At 42.8% G+C, this 24988-nt stretch overlaps 1 protein-coding gene across 37 annotated transcripts in view; it reads right to left on the bottom strand.

Annotated features, from left to right (window-relative positions):
- The window catches only part of MACF1 (microtubule actin crosslinking factor 1), a 339595-nt gene that overhangs the window by 102955 nt on the left and 211652 nt on the right, over window positions 1–24988 (bottom strand). For 30 of the 37 annotated variants that reach the window (XM_082686968.1, XM_082686965.1, XM_082686964.1 and 27 more), the window contains 13 exons: window positions 18806–24250; window positions 18141–18290; window positions 16082–16297; window positions 15848–15994; window positions 12849–13082; window positions 10431–10580; window positions 8630–8863; window positions 6710–6910; window positions 3555–4073; window positions 2409–2585; window positions 2027–2150; window positions 1006–1214; window positions 307–624 (listed from right to left, as the gene is read on the bottom strand). In XM_082686968.1, the coding sequence (XP_082543094.1) occupies window positions 307–624; window positions 1006–1214; window positions 2027–2150; window positions 2409–2585; window positions 3555–4073; window positions 6710–6910; window positions 8630–8863; window positions 10431–10580; window positions 12849–13082; window positions 15848–15994; window positions 16082–16297; window positions 18141–18290; window positions 18806–24250 (8124 nt within the window). The remainder of the gene's footprint in view (window positions 1–306; window positions 625–1005; window positions 1215–2026; window positions 2151–2408; window positions 2586–3554; window positions 4074–6709; window positions 6911–8629; window positions 8864–10430; window positions 10581–12848; window positions 13083–15847; window positions 15995–16081; window positions 16298–18140; window positions 18291–18805; window positions 24251–24988) is intronic. The other 7 variants (XM_082686983.1, XM_082686989.1, XM_082686990.1 and 4 more) reach the window with 1 other exon arrangement.

The following is a 24988-nucleotide window of genomic DNA, read 5'->3' as shown; positions in this document are numbered from 1 at the left end:
GGAGAGTGAGAGAGCATGTGCACAAGCAGGGGGAGCTGCAGGCAGAGGCAGAGGGAGAAGCAGACTTCCCACTGAGCAGGAAGCCTAATGCGGGACTCAATCCCAGGACCCTCAGATCATGACCTGAGCCACAGGCAGACGCTCAACGGATTGAGCAACCCAGACGCCCCTGGTTGTGATAATTCTTTAAGAGAATGTAGGTAGGGTTTCTATGACTGACTGACATACTATGGACTCCGTGATTGCTGGTCCCCTCCTTGCCCTTCTTTTCTCTTTGTTCTGCCACTGTGGCAGATATAGTCTCACCTGGATCTGCTGGAAGAAGTGCGCAATATCTTGATCTGGCTGATTTCCAGAAGCTAGCATCCGGCTTTTGTTTTCCATGAATTGCTGCAACTTATCAGAGAGATGTTCAAACATCTCCGCCTGGGGCAGAAGCTTCTTCAGGGAGTTCTCCTTTTCTTGCTGCCGGAGACAGAGCTGTTCAAAGCGCTGGCTCACCTCTGCCAGTTTGCCCTGCAGCACGGCAGCTGTGGCGCTGTCTGCTGTCTCCATGAATCGCGTCACCATCTCACGGGTGGCCTCCAAGCTGCTCTTCTGCCGAGCAATGTCCTGCTTCAATTTCTGTCACCAAAAAATGTGTCGGTCAGCTCCTGGCTCACTTATCCTAGGATATTCAAGCCACAAACCAATAATTTTCTGGTAATTTCAGGCTCACCTGCTCAAGGAAGGCAGGCCTACAAATGAATGAGCTTCTGGAATACAAACATCTATCCCCTTAGTTCCCCACTGCATTCCATTAATGACTTCACTGAGCCACTCTTCCTCAAGCTTAAATGGTTTAGAAATTGGGTAGAAATATCTTTACGTGGATTAGTCATCATCTCCAAGTCTTATTAGAGGATTCATGGAAATGAATTCTTTTCCTGATACTTTTTCAAAATGATGTAATCACGGAACATAGCAAATACACCATTGACGCTAACTCTTGGGCCTATGTCTCACCATATTAGTGGCCAGGGCTTCCTGGATGACTCCCAGGGACAGGGACACCACCTGCTCCTCCTCTAGGTTTTGTTCAACTTCCCTGATGGACTGCAACAAGCTCTCCAGGCTTTCTTGGACACTCTGAGATCGGGCAATTGCCTTCTGCAGCAGAGCAGAACGCTCAGCCAGGCTACTCGACAGGCTCTGAAAACGGCTGAGTATGGAATCTGGAAAACCAAGGCCATGAGAAGAGAGCGGAGACTATTTTCACGTTGTGCTTTTAAAAACAACGTATATAAATCACACGTGTTAATTACAATAATAACAGACATTAAGACAAATAGAAGGGATAAGCTTAAAGTGCAGTTGTATTTGAGCCAAATTCACAAAGCATCATTTAGCCCCTACCAAGTGCCGGAAATTGTGCTGGATGCTGAGGACTGAAGATAATTAAGGTAAGTCCCTGGCTTCTATAAACTTAAGACTATAAACATTCAGCATAGGCAGAAAAGGGTACATCACAACTAGCCATAAAAATAAAACTGCAAGTGCTATACTGACGCTAAGAGTAAGGTATTAGAGAAGGCTGAAAGAAGAATGATTCTTTCTTTTATTTATCTTTTATTTCTTTTGGGGCTTGGAGGTGGTGGCCAGGACTTTACAAAGGAAGTAACCGCTCAGGTACATCTAGGAGCTTGAGCAAGATTTCATCACACATGCTAAGCTCTCAATAAATGTTAGCAGCTGAATCACAGGGAAAACTTCAGGGGTAAAGTAATGAAAAAATGACTAGTTTACTTGGGAAAGGAAAGAAGCAGGGAATGGCTAGAGGGCAGCATGCCTGGGGAAAGGGGCTGAAATCAGATTGCAAAGACCTTCAATGGTACAAGAACAAAGTTCACTGGACAGTAAGCTCTTGCTGTTTGTGTCCCGGCCCCTAGCCAGCACCACACATATTTGTACAATACAGTCTGATGTATTACAAAACAGTGGCATGCACGAGAATTAAGGGAGTGTTCTTGTTATTGCTGCTTCATACCTGTAGTTTCTTGAACATGCTTGCAGTCTGGGGCTGGCTCGCCTTCAATTTCCATGAGGTCATGAGCTACTTTTTGGAGCTTTTCTACAGGGACTTGGTGCTCAGCTAATTCCTCCTGCAACTGCTGCTTGTCCATGAAAAAGGCCAAAAGTAAAACCTCTGAGTAATCAAAGCTGGTTCCAGGAACCAAGGGCTATTTAGCATAGTGTTACTATGAATATTCTACAAAGAATACTTCTGTTTATTCATGCCCACAGATGTTAGAATTAAGTGTTTAAGAATCAGATCTGGTCCAAGGCATCCCAACTACTGCCTTTATGAGTTTTTGTTTTATTTTGGGGTACTCTACCCATCTGGTAGAACAGCCTACGTCCCGGCCTACCTTTGTAGTTGCAAGCTGCTGCTGCAGAACACCAGGGTCTGAGGCAACAGTATCTGAAAGGAGCTTCTCCACACTGGCCTCACAGGCCTGCATCCAAGCCTTCAGGCTGTCAGTACAGCTCTGGAACTGCTGGTACTGGCCTAGGAGCATATTCAGGTGAGAGCCCAATCGTGTACACTGTATCAGAGAAAAAAGGGAGAGCAGGCTTATGCAAGGTCCGGCTAAAGACAGCAGCTTCCTAGGCACAGTCCAAAGAAAAGTCTGGCCTTGGGTGCCTGGGTGGCTCAGTTGGATTAGCCATTGCCTTCGGCTCAGGTCGTGATCCCAGAGTCCTGGGATCAAGTCCCATATCAGGCTCCCAGCTCCATGGAGAGCTTGTTTCTCCCTCTGACCTTCTCTCCTCTCATGCTATCAAATAAATAAATAAAATCTTTAAAAATAAGAAAAGAAAAGTCTGGCCTTGTTACAGGATCTCACTCTAACCACAGTGAAGAGTAGCATCCAGGCCTCCAGGAACAGATGAGTAGCAACCATCTCCGAAAGCTGGGCCTTGATTGTTTGATCCATACTATTCATCCCAACTTTATATTATATACTCATGAAGACTAAGTGAGGTGTAGGACAAGCCACCAAAGAACTACACATCAGGTTGCAGGCTAAGGTAGAAAAGAACAGGGAGGTACAGAGTGCTCCTTTTGGCTAGGTTAGAGACGTTGGCAAAATGCAGAAGACAGGTAAGAACTGAATGGATTCTACAGTTTGGGAGCTAACAGTTCTTTGATAGGGAGGAAGGCAAGGATGTACCCTAGATGCTCTGTGCAGGAATATAGACTGTGTACATGGTTCCAGCTTCCCCTGTACTGTGTCTTTAGGGAGCCCACGTCTGCTGGTCAGGGTACGGCAGGGCGAGCACCTCCACCTTCCATATCAGAGTGACATACCCCTGATACTGCTGGGATCGGGCATTAGCCCACGGGCCTCCACATTTTACATTTTTGCAGAGCTCATAAAGACATTCTGCCTGTGGTCAATATACAATTCAGCTCACTCACTATGTCCTAAGGTTCTTATCCTAAGCCCCAGCAACTACTCACTGTTGTGTGAAGGTTCCCACCCCTACAGAGGCTGTCAGGACTCTCGTGGTACCTTTGAATGGAGAGCAGTGTATCTTTCTGTTGCATCCTTCAGCTTGCCCTTCACTAAGTCTCCAGTGGCTGATGGTTCCCTGCCTTCCTCAAAGCTGTTTTCTGTGTCCAAGACTTTCTGCCCTGAGATAGTCACAAATCGTAAGTCTCCTTTGTGGGAAATGACGTCCTCTGAGAAGCTCCCCTGCCGCTTTAGCAGGGAGGGAAGGGCTTCGGGGCAGCTGCCTCCCTTGTGCATGTTCTCCAGCTCTCTCTCGGACCGCTCCAGCCAGTTCTCAAACTCTTGATGGTCCTGTAGAAACTTCTGCAGCTCGTCCCGTAGTGTCTGAGCCTGCTTCAACTCTGCCTCCGACTGGGCCAGGGAAGTCGCATACTGCCCCTTTAGCTCTCCTAGCTTGTCCTGTAGCACCTGGCGTTCCTCAGGCGTGAGATTGTGGCCATGCTGGGCCAGGAAGGCCTGAGCTGACTGGGTGGCCAAGATGAAATTTTGCTGCTGAGACAGCAATTCTTGGTGACGGGCCTGGCAAAAAAATTCCCCCCAAACAAAGAATGATCAGTAGGGATACCACAAAAATTCGGTTATGTCTACAATTAGAAGTAGAGAGAGATCTCAATAGGCCACTTTTCCAGTTGTTCAAAAATCAGTATCTCTCAATATCTCTCACTTTCTAAGCATTATGCCATATACTATCCCAGCTGAACTGATACATGTAGGATCTCAGGGTTTTCTAAGAGACTTCATGTATAATATCTCAAGTGATTTGGGGCAGAAATGGCAATATAAGTAGACAATATCTATGTATGTTACATGTCTTGACTAAGGTCAGGCAGTTAAGGGACAAATTAAGACTAGAATCTGGCTCTCACTAAACCATTCTTTTTTTTTATTTTTTAATTTATTTGACAGAGATCACAAGCAGGCAGAGAGAGCGAGAGAGGAGGAAGCAGGCTCCCCACGGAGCAGAGAGCCTGATGTGGAGCTCAATCCCAGGACCCTGGGATCATGACCTGAGCCGAAGGCAGAGGCTTTAACCCACTGAGCCACCCAGGCGCCCCTTCACTAAACCATTCTAAGTCTAAGTAAGAGAAGGCACAAGTGGCCAGCTCATAACTACCCACATTAATGGAAGGGGAGAGTAAGTTGGATAAGCCAAACATGACAATATAAAAATTGCAAATAGTTAGCTGTGAAGTACTCCAGTGAGAGTAAACTGTATTTCTGGAGCACAGGTAATTTGTATTTTTTATTTGTATGTGCTATGTCTATGTGCTTACACATGGACCTTTTTTCTATTTCAATGGAATGTAAGTTATTTCAGGGAGATGTGGTTGTCTTTTTTTTTTTTTTTTTCTTAAAATGTTCCTCCTGAGTCTAGGGGTGCCTGGGTGGCTCAGTTAAGTATCTGACTTTTGATTTTGGCTCAGGTTATGACCTCAGCTCAGGTCATGATCTCGGCTCAGGTTACAATCTTCAGGTCATGGGACTCCACACTCAGCAGGGAGTCTACTGGAGGTTCTCTCTCCCTCTCCCCCTCCCCCACCTTGTATGCAAGCTTTCTCTCCCCCAGTAAATATATAAATTTTTAAATAAAACAAAATAAAATGTTCTTCCCGAGTCTAATAGACAATAGTGGGGATTCAATCAGTGTTCTTGCCTACCTATACCGTTTATGCAACTTCCTAGATCAGGACAATAGCCTAATTTTTACCAGAACACTGTCCAGTTTCAACCTGAATCAGCAACCTATAGCATCAGCTTCCAACATTATCTCAGAGAAGCTAGGGCGACAAATCTTTCCTTCTCAAATAGATAGTAAGGGGTAGTACCATAGCTTGTCTGTACACCCCCCCAGGTGTTCCCATTCTCATCCATCCACAAGTAAGGCAGTCTCCTTCCTAGGACGGAGGAGCTCCCTGGTCAGGCTGACTATTGCCAGCAGTTCTGTGACAGCAGGACCATCTCTGCTCTGTGCTGTTATGACTGTCACAGCTTTGGGGGATCCCCTACAATGTATCTCTAAGCATAACAACAGCATGCAAGAGGGGAAAATCCTATTAATACAAAACAAAGCAATGACATAGGCTATTCAGTAGAAGCATTCTAATTAAGCCAAATTTTCTTTGCTATAAAGGTGTCACTACTAAATAGGTGATCCATGTGTTTTCTAATTTCCCTAAACATATTGTTTTTCAATCATGCAATAAAGTATGCCTGCATATGCCAGTTAATATCCTAGGAAACAGTTCCTCTGGTTGGTTCACTGGTTTATCTCCAATGCCTGACATACAGCAGGTGCTCAATATTTGCTGAATAATGAATACATGGGTAGAGATAAAGAGCGAGTAAGGAATAGTTTCTTGAGGGTGACAGGAAACTATTAAAAAAAGGGTTAATCAAGGATATTGCATTTTTAGAAGATCACTTAGTCGTGTAGGAGGGAGGGTAGAAGGCACAAGGCAAGGAGACCAGTCAAAGCTGCCATAACAACTCAAATGGAAGGTGACAGTAGTCCAAACCACAATCATAGCTCAGGGGAAACAGAGAAGCAGCGATGACTCTCAAAGAGATCTAAGAAGAGGGAATTTGATGACTAATTAGATACAGGAGAGTAGGGAGGGAAAGGAAGATGATGTCTAGCTCTGGCAATGAAGTGGGAGTAGAGGAAGGAGAACAAGTTTGATGGGGTGGAGGGTATGTTACAGGAAACCGAAGCTCCATTTTTTGAGGCTGAACTGCTTGTGGTTCCAAGTTACAAACAGGCAGATGGATTTATGTACTGGTTTGAAGCTCCGCACAGGCATTTAGGTAGGAATTCTCCAGTACAGGTGGTAGCTGAAATATCTTGAGTGGATAGAACTGCCCAAAGATAGTATATTCTGAAAGATGAGAAGAGGCTGCGGCTGCCTCCTGGAAGCACAGCAAGTATCTCACAAACTGGCCAGAGGAAAGGAAAAAGGAATACCAGGGCAGAGTAGCACTTTGGAAAAGCAAAGAAGAAAGTGTTTCAACAGTGTCAAAGTGCTGAGGTGTCAAAGAGGGCATGAACTGAGACATACTTACTGTGCTTACTGGATTTAGGGGCAAGGTGGTTATGGTGACTTGCCCAGGGCAGCAGAGAGGTGCCCAGCAGAGTGAAGACAGGCTAACATTCTCACCTTCATCTTCTCACATTGCTTGTCCAGTTCCTCTGGGGCTTGGCTCGCCCCCTTGTGAGCATCCGTGGTATCAAAGGCTCCTTTCCCTAGGCTAGTTCCGGACAGCTGCTCCATCTGTCCTTCAGATCGCACCGCAGTCACCCAGTCCAGGAGAGCATCAATCTTATTCCTATTCTCTGCCAGTTCCTTTGCTGCTTTACTCTGAAAGCCACAGAAGGAGTCTAGTAAGAAGGCCTTAGATACTCAGCTGTACAAACAAAAGTTAAGAAAAAAAGCAAGACTTTCATGCTAAAGAAGAGAAGCTCTAAGACTACATGTAAATGGTCTTTGCATCCACAAAAAAGAATGAGCATCTTCTACATCTGTTGAGAAACAATTAGTTAAAACAATCTCTAGATTTTTGTCTGTATCTCACTGCTTTTATTTCCTTTTTAATCTTTTTTTTAAAAAAAGATTTTATTTATTTATTTGATAGAGAGAGAGATCACAAGTAGGCAGAGAGGCAGGCAGAGGTGGGGTGGGGGGGGAAGCAGGCTCCCTGCTGAGCAGAGAGTCTGATATGGGGCTTGATCCCAGGACCCTGAGATCATGACCTGAGCCGAAGGCAGAGGCTTAACCCACGAGCCACCCAGGTGCCCCTATCTCACTGCTTTAAAAAAGGGGGGGGGGCAACCCCCTTGGGTTCCATCCCACCTCGAGAGCTTTGTACTACCACTTTGCTATTGCAGGATAAACCTTGCTTTGCTGCCTATGATAAAGGGTGTAGGAGAGGTGGGGGGGGGGCAAAACCCAGGATTTAAAAGGCTTTAAGAGATGATTTAGTCCTGGCAGCCCAGCAAGGCTTCATGGAATCCTTCATAGGTGTGCAGAAGTGACGGCCTGGCTTGGCAGGATCAGAAACAGTACAGTCACTCTGGATTACCAGCTGCCCTTCCCTAAGGGAAATGTAGACTTCTCCCAACCTTTTTCTGCCAGACAGAGTATTAAGTCCTAAAACTTGCCTCTTGAATTCCATTTTCTGACTGTTCAAGTACTGTGATTAATTAAACAGGTTATGCCAAGTGATACCTTCATATATTTCAGAATTCCTCTTCAGGTAATTTATTTCTCTTTTCCATATTTTCTATCCGCCGCCCCCCCCCCCCGCCAACATTTATGTCAGAATCCATGGCCAGACAAAGGATTCTAATTCAATCTGCCAGGGTTGAGGGGGGTGCAGAATACCATTTAAGACTTTATCTTCTCCTAGGTCTATCCCAGTGCCTCAGTTTCCATTGATCTGCAAGGACAACCTGGGGATAGTGTGAGGCACACAGAGACTCCCCAGATACTTCCTCTTTGTGCTCTTGGATTATCAATCTAGATTCATGTTTGAAATGTACCATTTGCTTTTTCCTCCCCAAGTTACTACCCTTCTTTTTTTTTTTTTTAAAGATTTTATTTATTAATTTGACAGAGAGAAATTACAAGTAGATGGAGAGGCAGGCAGAGAGAGAGAGATAGGGAAGCAGGCTCCCTGCTGAGCAGAGAGCCTGACGCGGGACTCGATCCCAGGACCCTGAGATCATGACCTGAGCTGAAGGCAGCAGCTTAACCCACTGAGCCACCCAGGCGCCCCGGTACTACCCTTCTTAACTAAGTTCTTTCCAAGATCTTCTAATCAGAGTACTGAGTACACAGAGAGTAAAAATATTTTTTCTTTGGGAGTGGGGTGGGTGATATGAACTTCCTACCAATTATTCCTGACTTAAAGTCCTTTAGGAATTTTCTTCCCAAATCACAGACCAGCTCCTGAAGTAGTCTCTTTTTATGATTCTATGCTCTCTGTAAGGCAGTTTCCCCTTATTACCTTTTCTTCACTTGCCAGATGCCAAAATTTTCTTTTTTGAAAAATACCATGTATCAAAGAAGTCTGGTTACCTTTTCAGTCTCCTGCTGTACGGCTGAGGTCACCACTTCCTCCAGCTCCTTCTGGGCCACCCGAGTCCGTTCCTGGAGAGCCTCATACTGCTCCTTAGCCTGATGAAGCTTCTCCCGAAGAGCTGTCAACTCATGGGGGCTCAGCTTGGCGTGGTTCTCTTCCAGGAAGCCTTCGATGTCCTTGACAACACTGGCAAATGAGGCGGCCCGACTCTGAATATCGTCCTGTAAATCCTTAACACATGAACACGCGGGGGGCAGAGATGTTAACATTCCTTCTTGTAAGGCTGCTAACAGCACACAGATGGCACGGCTAGGATGACACACACCTGCACCAGGCGTGTGTCCCTGACTGTAATCTGCTTAGGGTTTAGGCCTAAACCAATGCAGATAAGAACTTCTAAGAATTTTTTTTTAACTTAAGAAATATTCTAACACTTAATTTTCTTTTTCTTTTAAGATTTTATTTATTTGAGAGAGAGAAAGCGAGAGAAAGCGAGAGAGAGAGAGAGAGAGAGAGAGCGCGAGAGCAAGCACATGAGCAGGGTGAGGGGTAAGGGGAGAAGCAGGCTCTCTGCTGAGCATGTAGTGCTTGAGCGGGTAGCAGGGGCTTGATCCTGGGACTCCAGGGATCATGACCTGAGCAGAAGGTAAATGCTTAACCAACTGAGCCACCCAGGTGCCCCTCTAGTACTTAATTTTCTGAGCAAAATTTAAATTTCTAAGCAAATATTTAATGAAGACAAAAAAGGAGACTGTCCACAAACATGCTGTTTATTTTGTAATGAGTTGTTCTCAAAGAGATCATTCTTCTATACAAAGGAGTTGACAATAGGATTCTAGCTGAGTTGAGACTTAATTGGTCCTCTATACTCTTTTGGTTATCACTCCTTAGCCTTTTTTTTTTTTTTTTTTTTTTTTTAGATTGTAGTTATTTATTTATCAGGGGCGGGGTGGGGGGAGAGAGAAAAAGAAAGAGAGAGAGAGTGAGAGCGCACAAACAGTGGGACTGGCATGCAGAGGGAGAAGCAGGCTTTCCACCAAGCAAGGAGCCTGATGCAGAACTTGATCTCAGGACCCTGGGATCATGACATGAGGCAAAGGCAGATGCTTAACTGACTGAGCCACCCAGGCAACCTTTTTTTTTTTTTTTTTTTAAAGTAATCTCTAGGGCTCCTGGGTGGCTCAGTGGGTTAAGCCTCTGCCTTTGGCTCAGGTCATGGGGTCCTGGGATCTGTCCCTGCATCGGGCTCTCTGCTTAGCAGGGAACCTGCTTCTCCCTCTCTCTGCCTGCTGCTCTGCCTAATTGTGATCTCTCTCTCTCTGTGTCAAATAAATGGATAAAATCTTAAAAAAAAAAAAAAAAAAAGTTAAAGTAATCTCTACACCCACCGTGGAGCTAGAACTCACAACTCCAAGATCAAGAGTCACATGCTCTACTGACTGAGCCAGCCAGGCATCTACCACTCCTTATCCTTAATGCAGCCTACAAGGCCCAGCAGGATATTGGTCTGACATGGGGCTTGATCCCAAGACCCTGAGATCAGGACCTGAGCCAAAATCAAGAGTCAGCCGCTTAACCAACTGAGTTACCAAGGTGCCCCTATATATGTGACAGTTAATAATTACATGTTCACTTTTGTGCTTATCTGTATAATGTTTGTCTCTCCCACTAGACTCTATGCTTCATGAGAACAGAGATATTTACTGTATTGCCAGCATGAAGCACTGTGCCTGGCACATAGTAAGCCTTTATGAAGAATTGCTGAAGGAAGAGAAAAGTGAATTAATTCATACTGACCTTCAAGTCACTCTGGTTCTTCTGCAAAGCAGAGAGATCCTGCTGGGTAGCTCTACCTTGGTGGCCTGCCAATGCACTTTCTGCCCGTCCTAACCAGTTGCAAAGATCCTCCAGTTTCTGGTGACAGGTATTTTGCTGTTTCTGCAGGGTCTAATTAAAATGCAAAGGGGTCAAGAGATGATTAAAAATTCTCATTTTACAAATATAAGATAGCTCCCTGAAATGTAAAACAGAAAGGTTATATCTTAAGGATGGAAGAGTTGGTGAGAGACTAGAACAGGAAAAAGCACAGAAGTCATATTCAGAAAGCTCCCCTCATTTGGACAATCTGTTGATTTGGGTCAACAGTTTAGATTATATTCAGGGGTAATTTCAGGTGAGAACGCTCCCCAGTTTTGGTTGGGAGTTCCTTTCCAGACTGCTGTTACTAGCCCTGGAAATGGAGAACAGAGAACCCAGATGCTTCAAATTCATAAATGATAATGGAGATAATAACAAATTAGTGGTTATGATCAAGTCCTCCACCAGAACTAGAGGATATGCTACATACTAAGTTAAAATACAGAACATTAGAAGGACTGCATCAAGGGGGGGGATCAAGAATCTGCATAATTCATAAGCTAACTGAGCTTCTTAATAATTGAGCCTACTTTATAAATCAAACGTCTCATAAATGCAGATACCCATTAAATGGAATGATTACATGCCAGGCATGAGCGGCTTGGCTATTTTGAGAAGGAAACTGCCCAAGAATAGCAACTGGCTCATTCCTTCAGGTGTCTACAAGTGATATCAAAGACAAAAGTCAGGCCCACAGGGAGGGAGGGAATATGTTTCTGTGCCTGATCCTTTCTCCAAATCTCATCTCGACTATTTGACACTGAAGCACCTAATTGAGCCATTGAGCATGATGTGTTCTCCTGACCATCCTTCTAGGACATTGTCCACCAGTTTCTACCTTCTGATGGTGTTTAGTCACCTGCACTTACAAACAGGTGCCCACATTGGCCCTCTCTCCCCCTCTTTAGGACAAATAGAAGGGCTCTGGAAGAGAACTCCTAAGAGCTCTTCAGCTGTAAAACGGGATCTCCATGGGTTAGGATGGGTGCAGACTGAATCTGAAAAAAGCAAAGCAAACAAGTTAACACACAGACATACACATGCATTCAGGGCAAATATAGAGAGAAGCAGAGCATTTCTGACAATAACAAGGTTAATAAATATTGTGGAATTAATTATGCGCTCGGAGAGAATGTTCACATGCAGTTCTACCACTTGCTGCAACTCAGGGGCCTACCCTGGATCCAGGGTGGGTCTTAAAGTGCCTATTTCATTAATTATCCACAAACTACACCTTGTTATATATGTTTCCAAGTGAGGATATTGCAAATTTTCAGATTTGGAAAGTAACCTGAAAGGTTGCATCCATATTTTATTTCAATTCAGTACAGTTGGAACAACAAGCAGTAATGTGGGGACATACGGAATTGACTAACTTAATTTTGGCTGAGCCTAACTCAAAGGCTCCATTCAACTTTGCACAACATTTAATAAAGGTGACCCTGAGATAGATTGCTGGTGATAATGACATTCTTCTTCTTCTTCTTCTTTTTTTTTTGATAATGACATTCTAATACCATCTTGTTCAACTCCAACTTACTGTTCAAACAGCAAAGATGCCTAAGCATCATTCTTGGTAACCTTAGGTTATGATGTTACCATCAATGGAATTATGTTGAGTTTTGCAATAAGAGGGTTGTGACAGATGGTGATAGGATGGTTTTTTTAAAAAATGTTAACACCTAGTTTTACACTCTGTTTTCCATAACTGAATGAGCACTGGGCATCATAGTGTAAAGAAAGGTGCTAGAAATTAATCATGATTTAAAAAGTGCTAAAAAAATTAATACGATTCTGATAAAAAATTCGTTGTCAGCTGTTTGAAGACGGTCAAAGAATATTACGGTTAATCATGTGAAAAGCCCCAGAAAAAAATTCATTTCAGAACCATTCTTCTCAAGAGCTCAAAATACCTAACAGTTCCTAATGGCTGTCAAAAGAATGCTGAGGGAGAAATGAGGAGAAATAAGGACGAAGGATATGACTTTTGTTTGGAAGTCAGACACAATGAGACACAGTGAGGGTCGAGTCTAACTAAAAGGAAAATACTTGCACGTGCATACATACGTAAACACGCACATTCTCTCACAGCACACATAAAACCAAAAACATGGCAAGAAATACAGCCAGAACAGCTGCCTCCTAGACCAGAACAGAATGGTCTGGAGGAAATGAAATTTCAAAAATTGGTCAACACAGGCTCCTAGAATCATGACAGATGGAGTCTGACCAGAAATCTCAAGGACAGAGAAGGTACCCCAAAAGACAAAGTGAGCCCAGCTGCTGGTTCAGTCTGACCTTGACCTGGGCTGCCTGCTCCATTTGTTGAAAATGGCCTTGCAAGGCATCCATCTGAGCTGCGGTCTGCTCCACAAGATCCTGGAAGGACCTTTGCAGTTCACTCAGAAGGCTCAGCACTTGCCGGTTCTGCTGAGGGGATAGGTCCTGGGCATGCTCTGAGATAAAGAACTGAGTATCAAAAGCAAGAGCATCGAGCTGAGATTTCCTTTCAGCCATGGGCTGCTTCAGATCCTAAGTAAAGAAATAAAAAAAAATTAAAAATAAAAAACACCTTCTCATTCTCTCAAAGCAAAAGCTCCTGGTTTTAATTAAAGAGTCAACATAAATAAAGAGAGATTAACTTGCTGTATTTCTATCATTGATACTGATCATTTCTAGGGCCAAACCAACACAGGAAATCTCTCTCATTTCTGGTCTCTCCAAATTCCTCATATCTTACAATTAGGTTTTCTTTACTGAACCTTATCTCCAAATGCAGTAAATTTTTATTTTTTTATGTTAATAGAATTATACTACTGCTAATCCAGGTCTCTGTAAAAAAATTTTTTTTAACGTTTGGAAAATTTATCATGAATTTCTAGTCTAAGATAGATTGGCTTAATTGTACTTTTTTTTTTTAAAGATTTTATTTATTTATTTGACAGACAGAGATCACAAGTAGGCAGAGAGGCAGGCAGAGACAGAGAGGGGAAGCAGAGAGCCAGATGTGGGGCTCGATTCCAGGACCCTGAGATCATGACCTGAGCCGAAGGCAGAGGCTTAACCCACTGAGCCACTCAGGTGCCCCCTAATCGTACTTTTTAAGGTTCAAATATCTATTTGTATTTGTGCAGCAGTGAGTTGCTAGAAGGCTAGAAGTAGGGAGGTACTCAATTTATTTGTAGTACACCACTACATGGTTTTTAGAGTAAATAAAGTTGCTTATACATTTTAAGGGTATAAAAGATTATAGACTTTCCTGTATAATAGTTACATATATATACCTATCTACCACTAGAATTTGTCTGTTTTTAGATGATTAAAAGCATGCACTTTTTCCACAAATATGTAGTGGTTACCAGCTATGTAACACTGGGTGCAATAAAAACAATTAGATCTCTATCGCTTTGAAACCAACGGTAGTCAGCAATCCTGCAGAGCAGACAGAAAGGGGTTCTTACATATTTATCATTAAGCTAAGTGTCTTTATTCATCTGTGATGAATGGATTTGGGAAACTGTCATTAGGAAAACAAGACCTTAGACTGTGGCTGCCTTTCCAGTAAGGCATTCATTTGAATTATAACTTGGGGAGGAAACCATGCATGAGATGCTGTGTGTGTGTATTTTTTTTTTTTTTGAAGATTTTATTTATTTATTTGACAGAGATCACAAGCAGGCAGAGAGGCTAGCAGAGAGAGAGAGAGGGGAAAGCAGGCTCTCTGATGAGCAGAGAGCCTGATGGGGGGCTAGATCCCAGGATCCTGGGATCATGACCTGAGCTGAAGGCAGAGGCCTTAACCCACTGAGCCACCCAGGCGCCCCAGATGCTCTTGTGTTTTTATATCATATACTATGTCACAGGAATTTTATTCACTCTTGCTTTTTTAATACTCTCCTAGTGAGCAGATCAAGTCTGCAACTCACTCGCCTAACGAAAGATTTGGAGGACAAGGCATGGATAAAAATGGCAGGTCAACTCTTGCAAGACAAGAAGGGATGGGTTGGGATGCCTAGGTGGCTCAGTGGGTCAAGTGTCTGCCTTTGGCTCAGGTCATGATCCCAGGATCCTGGGATCGAATCTCCCATCACGCCCCTTGCTCTGCCTGCCGCTCCCTCTGCTTGTGCGCTGACAAATAAATAAATAAAATCTTTTGAAAAAGGGGGTTGGGGGAAGATGGGTTGCATCCAAGAAGCCTGACCATGGTCAAATTATGTCTGCTTCTCTTAAGACTGGGGAAAAGGCAGAGGATAAAACAGAAGGCAAGGGCATCTTTAGTTCTGCTCTGACTTTAGAAAGAATTTAAGGAGTGTGCTATCTATAGCAGAGGGCAAATAAACCAGTGTGTGATATCTGATATTATCTTAAGTATAACCAAAACAAAGAATAATATTGGGAGGAAAAACAAACATCTCAAGTCTTGAGTATTTCAGTGTTTACTTTTCCCTCACTGACTTATAAAAAGAATCAATTAATTTAAAGCTTAAGGAGAGGGGCGCCTGGGTGGCTCAGTGGGTTAAGCCGCTGCCTTCGGCTCAGGTCATGATCTCAGGGTCCTGGGATCGAGTCCCGCACTGGGTTTTCTGCTCAGCAGGGAGCCTGCTTCTCTCTCTCTCTCTCTCTGCCTGCCTCTCCATCTACTTGTAATCTCTCTCTGTCAAATAAATAAATAAAATATTTTAAAAAAACAAAGCTTAAGGAGAAGAAAAGCATCCCTTTAGATCAATGGTTGGTAATCAAGAGTCCCCAGACCAAATCTGCCTGCCACCTGTTTTTGTAAATAAAGTTTTACTATAACACATCCATGAACATTCATTTATGTACTGTCTACAGATGCTCTGATGTTTCAACAGTAAAGGTGAATGGGTGCTACAGAAATGGTCTATTTGTGTATGACCTGCAAGGCCAAAAATATTTACTATCTGGCCCTCTACAGAAAAAGTTTGCCAAGCCATGCTCTCAATCATGGATCAGTAAGTCTCCTGAAATTCGTGTATGTAAAATTAGAAACAAAGGACAGATACTAGATATTCAGTTATAAAGACAAGATGAAGTTGAAATAGGCCATTCCAGACTCTCTAAGAACAGATGCAAGGAGAAATAACCATAATCGTTGAAGCTCTAAGGGTATGATAACCTAAAAACACAGCAGACTTTACTTCTAAAATGGAATATCAGTTTTCCTGAGAAAGAGAAATACAGATCCTGGTTTGCCTCGCAGGAAAATAAAATTGATGTAATATTGATGTAACTCAGAGGATGATGAAAACCCACTTGAGAATGGGTGGGGCGCATACCTTGTACTGCTGGAGATGGTGTTTCAGACTGTCAGTGTCGGTTTCGTTACATCCCTCACTGTCCAGAAGAAGAGTAATACTGCCAACCCAGGCTCTCAGATCTTGAAGTCGGCCTTTTAACTGTTCATACTGATTCAACACTCTAGTCTAAGAAACAAATGGCAAATTAGATGACAAAAATCTTCAAACCTCCCCAAACTTCATGAGCCTTTGGAAATAAAAACAAGAAGCAACCTTTTTTACTTCCACAGCACTCTGGAGGTGGAGTAGTCTGGAACTCCAGGTGTCACTCACAGAGCTGAGGGACTTCTGAAGATTCTTAGCATCTTTCTCTAGAGCCTTCAACAGTTGAGTGGGGACTTCTTGAGGCTGGCTGATGATTATCTGATTCACACATTCTAATTCCTGATTCACCAAGGTGGACAGATCCTTTAGCTCTCTGTCTAATACCTGGGGGGATAAAGTGGAGTTACCTCCAAAATCAAGACTAGAACTCTTGCTATTTAGGAATAAACTGTGAACACAGTTTTCTGTCACCTCATGCCAACAACTGCTTTACAGCTTATGAAATGTTTTTATGTATGTTCATTTGTTTGTTTGGTTCTCACGATCACTCATTCTTGAGGTAGGCAGAATTGGGATCATTATTATACCGGATTTACAGAAGCGATGCCTCAGCTTTAGAAAATGTTATTCTTTATTTTATTTTTGTCTAAAGTCACGCACCTCAGCGATGGAGCCAGGACTTAGATTCAGGTTTTCTGTTTCAGTGTAGTGCACCTTTCCATACAACTTGCTACCTCTTTGAGAGTGTCAGTATGCTTTATATAATGTGATACAAAATAAGTCAAGTAGAAGAACAACTCTTCCTGGGCTCTTAGGAAGCTCAGTCAGTTAAGTATCTGACTTCAGCTCAGGTCGTGATCTCAGGGTCTTGGGATCGAGCCCCGCATTGGGCTCCAATCTTGCATTGGGCTCCATACTCAATAGGCAGTCTGCTTCTCCCTCTCCTTCTGTCCCTCTCCCTGCTCATGCATGTGCACTCTCTGTTCAAATAAATAAAATCTTAAAAAATAAAAAAATAAAAAAATAAAAAAAATAAAACCTCAAAAAAACCAAAAGAATGACTCTTCCCTCCAAATTCCAATAGGGCAGAAGGAAAAAATAGAAAAACACCCTAACCCAGCCATCTACAATATTCTGATCCTCAGCAATGTAGCCAGAAATATGCTGTGGGAAAGTTGGTGGTTCTGGATATGATCCTCACCTGCTCTTCAGCTGCCCTCCCAAGGCCACCCTCTGGATACTGAGAGAACTTAACCTCTACAGCCTGTCCTCATTGTGACTTCAATCTTGTGACAAGGGTTGAAGAAAAAGGGCTCCTCTTCCTTCCTCTCAAGCTGTCTCATTTTATGTCCTCAGGAATTCAGATCATCCAATATCATTTCTTCTCTCCCCTAACTTCAAGTTCTCCTTTTCTATTGGTTCCTCCTCGTTTTCTATTTGGGTTCCTCCCAAATCCACTCAAAACATTCTTCTTTCAATGATGCATCTCCTCCAGCTAGTGTCCTACCTCTCTCCTCACCTGCACCACCAAGCCTTCTGGAAAGAATGATTTACATTAATAGCTCCCCCTTCCAACCTCCCATTTGTTCTAACTGCAACCTCGTTTATGTCCTATGACTCCACTGAAACTATTCTTATTAAGGTTATCAATGACTCTGGGCACTAAATACCCCTTTTAGTACTCACTTGGTCTCCCTACTGTATTTACTCCTGCTACAACTCCTTGTTGAGTCTCTTCTGCTTTGGTTTCTGTGAAACCAGTGTTTCCTAATGTTCTTTAGAGATCTCCATTTCTTTAAATCTATTTTCTTTTCCTTTCTTTTTTTAAAATAATTTTTAAAAAGATTTTTATTTATTCATTTGAGAGAGAGAGAGACAATGACACGACAAGGAGGGGAAGAGGCAGAGGAAGAGGGAGAAGCAGACCCCCGATGAGCTGGGAGCTGGGAGCCCGACATGGGGCTCGATCATGACCTGAGCTGAAGGTAGATGCTTAATCATCTGAGTCACCTAGGCGCCCCAGTAATTTTTTTTTTAAAGTAGATCCATGCTGAGCCCAATACACGGCTTGAACTCCCGACCCTGAGATCCAGATCTGAGCTGAGATCAAGAATCAGATTGCTTAACTGACTAAGCCACCCAGGTGATCCTGAACAAGTTTTTCTTCCTCAATACTCTCTATTCCCTCCAAAGCTGGTGGGCCTGCAGGAAGTCTCTGGGAACCCACCTTGGCCTGACACAACAGGTCCTGTAGCTCTGCCAGGTTTAGGTCCAGAGGTTGAATCTGTTTGGTCCTCATTTCAATGTCACGTAATAGAGAGAGATAGGATACCAGCTTCTCATCATGTTCCAGACAGAGCTGCCGGTTAAATACATTCTGTGGAGCCAAAAGAAAACTCATTCAGATCAGACTTTCACCTTTAAGTCTGCTTTTAAAAGCAGGCTGGGTCTTACTGATAGACAAATAGAAATTTTTACCACACATAGGGTGGGATGAACTAAAACACATTATGTGTCTATGTTGTCTCAAATCAATAGACAAAAAAGTGATTTTATTAACTTCCTTAGGGAGGAGAGGCTCATAGTTATCAATCCATGAATATCATTTTAGCAAAACCTCCTAAAGCTATTTCGACCATAGGTACCATCACTCTGGTATTTCAACTTGAACCCTTGCAAAATTTCAGAAAGACATTCTGCCTAATTTTCTAACAACTCTGTAACAAACAGATGATGGTACACTAAGTTATACCTTAGAGAATCATCTAGTCCCCTGAAACTGTATATATGCACAAAATTGTATATATGTAAACTCAGTATCCAGTCAAGAGCTTTAGCATTAAACTAATTATATCCAAAATATATATACAAACACACCACAGGAAAACTTACTTTAGCTGTTCTGGAGGGCTCTGGGTTTACACCTTCATTTCCCCTTCCCCCAGCTGTAGTCATGAAGGGTGTCTGTTCACCACCAGGGCTTTCTTTGAGCTTTTCCTGTGGTGTCTTCTCATCCATCTTCACGGTTGGGTATGGGAGTGGCACTGGCTTTTCTTCACTGGTCTCTGGAATAGTGGGACTAATGGTGGCATCCTGTTGCTCTGCCCTCTCTTTTTGAGACACATCTTTGAACAGTTTCTCTGGAAGAAGGGATGCTAAGACTGTGGGAACACCCTGAGTTACCATGCCTTCAAAAGATGCTGCTTCTACACCTGTATCTATAGGGTTTGACATTTCTAGAAATTTCTCTCCAGTCATTTCCTGAGTTGTTAGTATTTTAGATGTGAGAATTCCACAAATTTCACTATCACTTTTGCTGTCCTGATGATGATAGTCCTTGCTGTGTGAGAATTCCAGATAACTGGCTTCTTTGGAGTCTACTGTGGAAACTGTAGATTTTTCTAATTTAAGAGTTCTTGTTGAGTCAAAAGGTACTTCCTGGTATGATCTTTCTTTATATTCATTAGAAGAGCAAATCAGATCTTTGGTTTCTTTGGTCTTAAAAGTAATCCAGGAGTCTTGATAAGAGTTGGTCTCCAGTCTGATGTCTCCTTGGAAAGGTTTGTTTGATTCAGAAATTTGGGATTTGCTTGCAACTTGGGCCTTTCCAACTGATTCCTGGTAGTATAATCCTTCAGGTCTTCGGGTTGTAGAAGAGAATGGTTCACTCTGGGCCACAACAGAAATTTGAGATAAATCTTCTTCTGGTCTTAAGGAAGGGCTTAAATTTTTTCCTTCTTCTTCAGTGACCTGATTAGGTTTGAAGAATGTTAAAACATCCTGATTTACAGAAATTCCTTTGAGTATCATTGGGGAAGAGTTTTCAGTTTTACAAATAATAGAAAATCCCAGCTCTCTACCAGCTTCTTCTCTTCTTTCATTTCTGTTTATTTCCACAGGTGGACTCTCTACATTGGATCTCTGGTCAGTTCTAATGATGGTTTCTTGATTCAGCTTTTCTTCAAAAAGAATTGGCTTGTGTGTTTTGACACTTTCTTCTATAATCATTTCCCTCTTCTCCCTCTTACTTTTCTCCTTGGTATTCATTGGTTTCTGCATAATCTGCTCACTCAGCAATTTGCCTGAAGTTTCATAATCTGATTCTCGTCCTCCTGAAATAATTCTTCCTTGGCTTTCTCTTATTTCTTTAGGATCTTGACCTGATAAAGACTTCTTCATATAAGAAGTAATTTCCATTTTGGCCCCTATGTTTTCTTGCATTTCATTTGTGTTTTTTTCCATGTCATCACTAGCCGCCTCTTTGAGATTAAAATCACGAACTTCCAAGTGAGAGACTGTTACTGAACCTTGGCACAGCAATGTATCTTTATCATCACCAGGAATTATGATACTGACAGATTTTTCAGCTTCTGGAGAAGTACTCCTTTTATCTTGATCCTTGCATTCCAATTCCTTTAATGAAATTTCCCTGCTCTTTTTGGCCTGTCCCCTGGAAGAAACTCTTGTTGTTTTAACCTTTCCTTGTGCAGACTGACTTCTGATCTCAAGTAATTTCTCACCAGCTCCTTTACTATAACTCATTCCAGCAGTCTGATTACAAGCAACTAACATTTCCCTTCTTAGAAATTCCTTCTCTATTACACATACTTCAACCCCATCTTGCTTTTCAACCTGAGCCCCGTGACTGCAGGACTCTGAAGTATCTATCTGGATCATAGTTGCCAGTTCAGGGCTGATAAATCCTTTCTCAACAGCTTCCTTTAGAGTCACTCTTTGATCATTAAATATGTCAACAATTCCTCCATTTAATACCTGATGAGATGCAATAATTCTTGCCATGTTTTCATCTACTATTTTTTGTTCCAAAGCTGAAGCCAATGTCAGTCTTTTCCCTGTGGCAGTATCTATGATTCCCCCAGTATTTGCCTGAGCTTCCAGAACCTTCAGTGTAGATATAAAGTCCACTTTTCCAAGCTGAGTTGCTTGGGACAATGTAAGCACTCTGTTACTTGCTTCATCTTTAATGTCTGAGAAGGGAATTACTTCTAGATATCTCTGTCCAGATTCAATATCAATCTTACATTTCTTTACTAATTCTGAATAAGGAACAATTCTGTAATTTTCAGGATCTACAATCCCATGCATCATTCCTGAAGACAATATTGCTTTATTAGTTAACAGTCCTTCTTTTTCAGCTTCTGCCAAGGTCAATCTCTGGCCAGAAATGAGATCCACAAAGCTTCCAGTCAAAGTCTGAATTTCTTGGATTTCTCTTTTCAAGTCTGGGGTAACAAGATCTAATTTTATGGCTTCAGGAAGGGAAATAGTTTCCTTGGTTTCAGGATGAAAAAACCGACAGAGGCTTAACTTCTCAACTTTTTTGAGCTGCTTGGCTAAATCTTCATCAATGATTCCATGCTCAAAGGCATTATCAACAGAAACTCTCATCCCAGATATATGGTGAATTATACCTCCATCTACCACCTGCTTAGTCAACAACCTAATAGCCTCCTCTCTCTCCAGAAGTCCTCGGTCAATGGACTGCATGATTGTTAAAGGAGCTTTGTTATCAGGGTCCATAATTCCAGTTGTTTCCATTTGTAAGCTAATAAATGTCTCTCTAACTGTTTTCTCAGCATCTCTGCCTTTGGAAGCTTTCTCCAGATTTATAAGCTCTGTCTGGTCTGCACTGTCCACCAAGCCAAGATTTGAGGCCAAAGTTACTGAAACCTTTTTGCCTCGTTTTAGGTCAACAATTCCACCAGTCACCACCTGGCCCTCTAAAATTCTGGAGGCTGTTTGTGTGTCAAGAAGTCCAGCTGCAACTGCTTCCTTCACGGAGCAGAGTGTGTGGGTACGGGGGTCTAAAACGCCGCTAATAGCTTTGTCTGCCATGAGGACATTATGTAGTAATTTCTCATCCATCAGACCTTCATCAATGACTTCTGCAGTGGTCAAAGACTCGCAGGTCTGAGAGTCAAAGAAGCCCCGAAACATGTTCAGTTTTCCCATAAGTTTCACAGCAGTGTGACTGGGCACAATACCTCGGGCTATTGCTTCATTTAGTAAGAGCTTCTGACCTGTTTGGTTGTGAATGATACCACCATCTAGTAATTGTGCAGATAACTTATTTAAGGTAGCTTCCTGAAGCAATTCTGAAGGATGACTGCATGACAGGGAGGTTTCATGACCACTGTCTTCCACATCTGTCTTGTCTAATGTCACCACACTACCGCCTACAATGTCGTGTCCTTCTGGATTTTGTTTATGGTCATCTCTATCCAAAAATGTTTTATTTAAGCTTTTCTTTTTGTCTAGAATAGCCATGTCATTTTCAGACTTCAGTTCTGATTCTAAATCTAGAGTTTTCTTTACTTGAAATTGTGACTTTCTGCTTTGGGGTTTTATGATGGGCCTTCCAGTTTCACCTGGAATTTCAATTTCAAGTGTGTCTGCTTGTTCTGTCTGACACAGAAAGGAAGTCTTTCTAGGAGTCTGCCCTTCTTCCTTCAGTGTTTCAAGAGGAAAAGGATCTTTGCTCACCACCAAGGTCACATCTTCAGCTTCCTCAGTGGGTGCCGTAAGGAGAAATCCCCTGCTAACATTCTCTCTGGTAGCCATTCCTATTAATTCTTCCTTTTTGGTGCCTAACAACTGGCCTTTTAACTCTGATTTGCCTTTATCTAGAACCATCAAAGTATCAACATTTGGATCTCTCGCTTTTTGTTCCCCCACAAACAGGTCCCTCTTAGGGTTCTCCATAGTGGAAGCTTCAATTTCTACAGTGGTCATTTTGCCTTTTGCTTCAGTGCAATCACCCTGATTAGGATATTCTTCATTCTGGAAAGGAACCTGGAATTCACATGGCCTCACATTCAGCCCATCACAGAAAGTTTCTGTGGTTTTGACATTTGCCAATTCTTGTAATTCCTTAGGAGTTTCTAGTCTCTGATGCCCAACTTCAAACACTTCTGGAGGATTTGCTTGATATTCACCTCTTGCTGTCAGTGTCTCCATCAGCTTGTTGTCTAAAAGGAGCAGCCTCTGTCCATCCTGCACATTGATATAGCTGTGAGTCATCAGCTGAAACAACAGCTTCTCACTTGGGCTTACTATGCCCTCAGTTTGACTCTGGCTCTGTGGTAGACCTACTGCTCCAGGATGAATGTTCCATTTGCTTCGTTCTGAAGACTCTGCTAACTGCATGTGGGGCATCACATCAGGTATACAAATTGATTTTAAGTTACTGACAAGATCTTTGTCCAACATACCATCTTCTACTGCTCTTTTCCAGGACCAAACTTCTGTGCTTGCTGGTAGAAACAGAGCTTTAATATGCTGTCGGCCACTAAGGATTTTATGAGCTAATTCAGTAGACACAATACCTTGTTCCAAGGCATCTGTGATTGGGAGGATCTCTCCAGATTCAGGCCACAGCAACCCCATGAATGACCAAAGGGATTCCAGAATCACAAGGGCAATCTTAGCAGCTACTAGATCATTGTTCACTGCTTCATCTATTGTCAGCCTATGTCCAGTGATGGTGTCTATGATGCCTCCTGTCTGAAGCTGCCTTATGAGAAGAGCACAGGCCATATCTTGGTCAATCAGATTATGTCTTACAGCCTCTTCCACAGTAAGTCTGTGTCCTGTTCTTGGATCCACTATGCCACCAGCAAAAAGCTGAGCTTCTAGCAGTCGGACAGTGACCTGTCTGTCTATTAGGCCTTCCTGAACTGCACGGAAAATGCTAACCTTCCGGCCTGACTTCAAGCTCACCATTCCCCCTGCCAACTGCTTGACAGGCAGCAGTTTCAACCCTGAGTCTTGGTGGACAATACATCTCTGCATCAGATCCAGCAAACTGATTTTTTCAGCTGTGTTGGGGTCTATCAAATTCTTGGATGATTTCAGGTAAGACTCTAACACTGAGTGAAGCCTTGGAGAAATGAGGCCTTGGTGAAAAGCCTCCTCTAGGTTAATGCAGCCCTCATTACGGGGGAGACTGAAACCTCCAGTTGCCAGGTGAGCTTCTAAGACTTTCAGTCCAACTTTCTCACTGATTATTTTCTTGTCAATTGCTTCCACTACAGAAAGAAGGCCTTTGCTCTCAGGAAGCCCACTTATTAAGGACAGAGCGTCCTGTAGTTCTTGGAACTGCTGGTACATCTGGGGATTAATGAGGTTCCTGGCTAGACCTCCCTCCAAAGAGAGCTTTTCGCTGGTCTCAGGGGCAATGAGGCCAGACATGATAACCTGGGATTCCAGGAGCACAAGGCCTGTGTCTTGGTCAATGAGGCCCTTTTGCATGGCTCGGAAGATGGGAAATATCTCCACTGTGCCTAGGTCAATCACCCCAGCAACTGCTCTGCAACCCTAAAAAAAAAAAAAAAAAAAAAAAAAATGAGAGAGAGAGAAAGAAAACGGAATCAGAGAAGCCCAGCTATTGAAAGGATTCGTTCACAGAACTATAGTATATCAAATTCTGACCGCAAGAAAAACCCAGACTGGGATGAGCCCCAATGTGTAAGAAACACTCTAAAGCCCGGCAGCATTAATACTAAGACGGAATTTGTCTAAACTGCAGAACGTTGACCATGGCCAGAAGTTCAGATTACTTGATGGATGTAGCATTAAGCATATCTGAGTGACAAGCTCTACAAAATAGCAAGCAATGGAAGTGAAAGGTCAACTATTTCTAAGACTAAATCACCACAAAGATTCTTTTAGAAATATACCAGTTCCCCAGAAGTGAGAAGTCAACTCTACATAGCAAACTTCTCAATGTTGCAACCCATGCAGAAGATTCTTGAAATAGTATTTTGGTGATAATGAGTTGAGGAGGACCAGTTCACAGGATTAGAAGAAATATTCAAGCAAGGCCAGTAGCCACACAATAGGTGTGCATCTCTGTAAACAGCCCAGCATGTAGTACTCAAGCAGCTGTTTTGCAAGTGGGGCAGTCATTGTCAGTGGCCACTGTTAGTGCCTTCCAAGTCTGTAGCCCTGAGTTAAACTAGTTCTGGGAACTGGAAGAAGCAAGTAAAGGAAGGAACAGACTGGGATCATTACCTCTGGAACTACTAGCAACTTTTCTTCTGGTCCAGGCTATAT

This window comes from Mustela nivalis, assembly GCF_964662115.1.
Source record: "Mustela nivalis genome assembly, chromosome: 10".
Taxonomy (NCBI): domain Eukaryota; kingdom Metazoa; phylum Chordata; class Mammalia; order Carnivora; family Mustelidae; genus Mustela; species Mustela nivalis.
The sequence above is the reverse complement of the archived record's forward strand: the minus strand, read 5'-3'. Positions and strand labels throughout refer to the sequence as shown.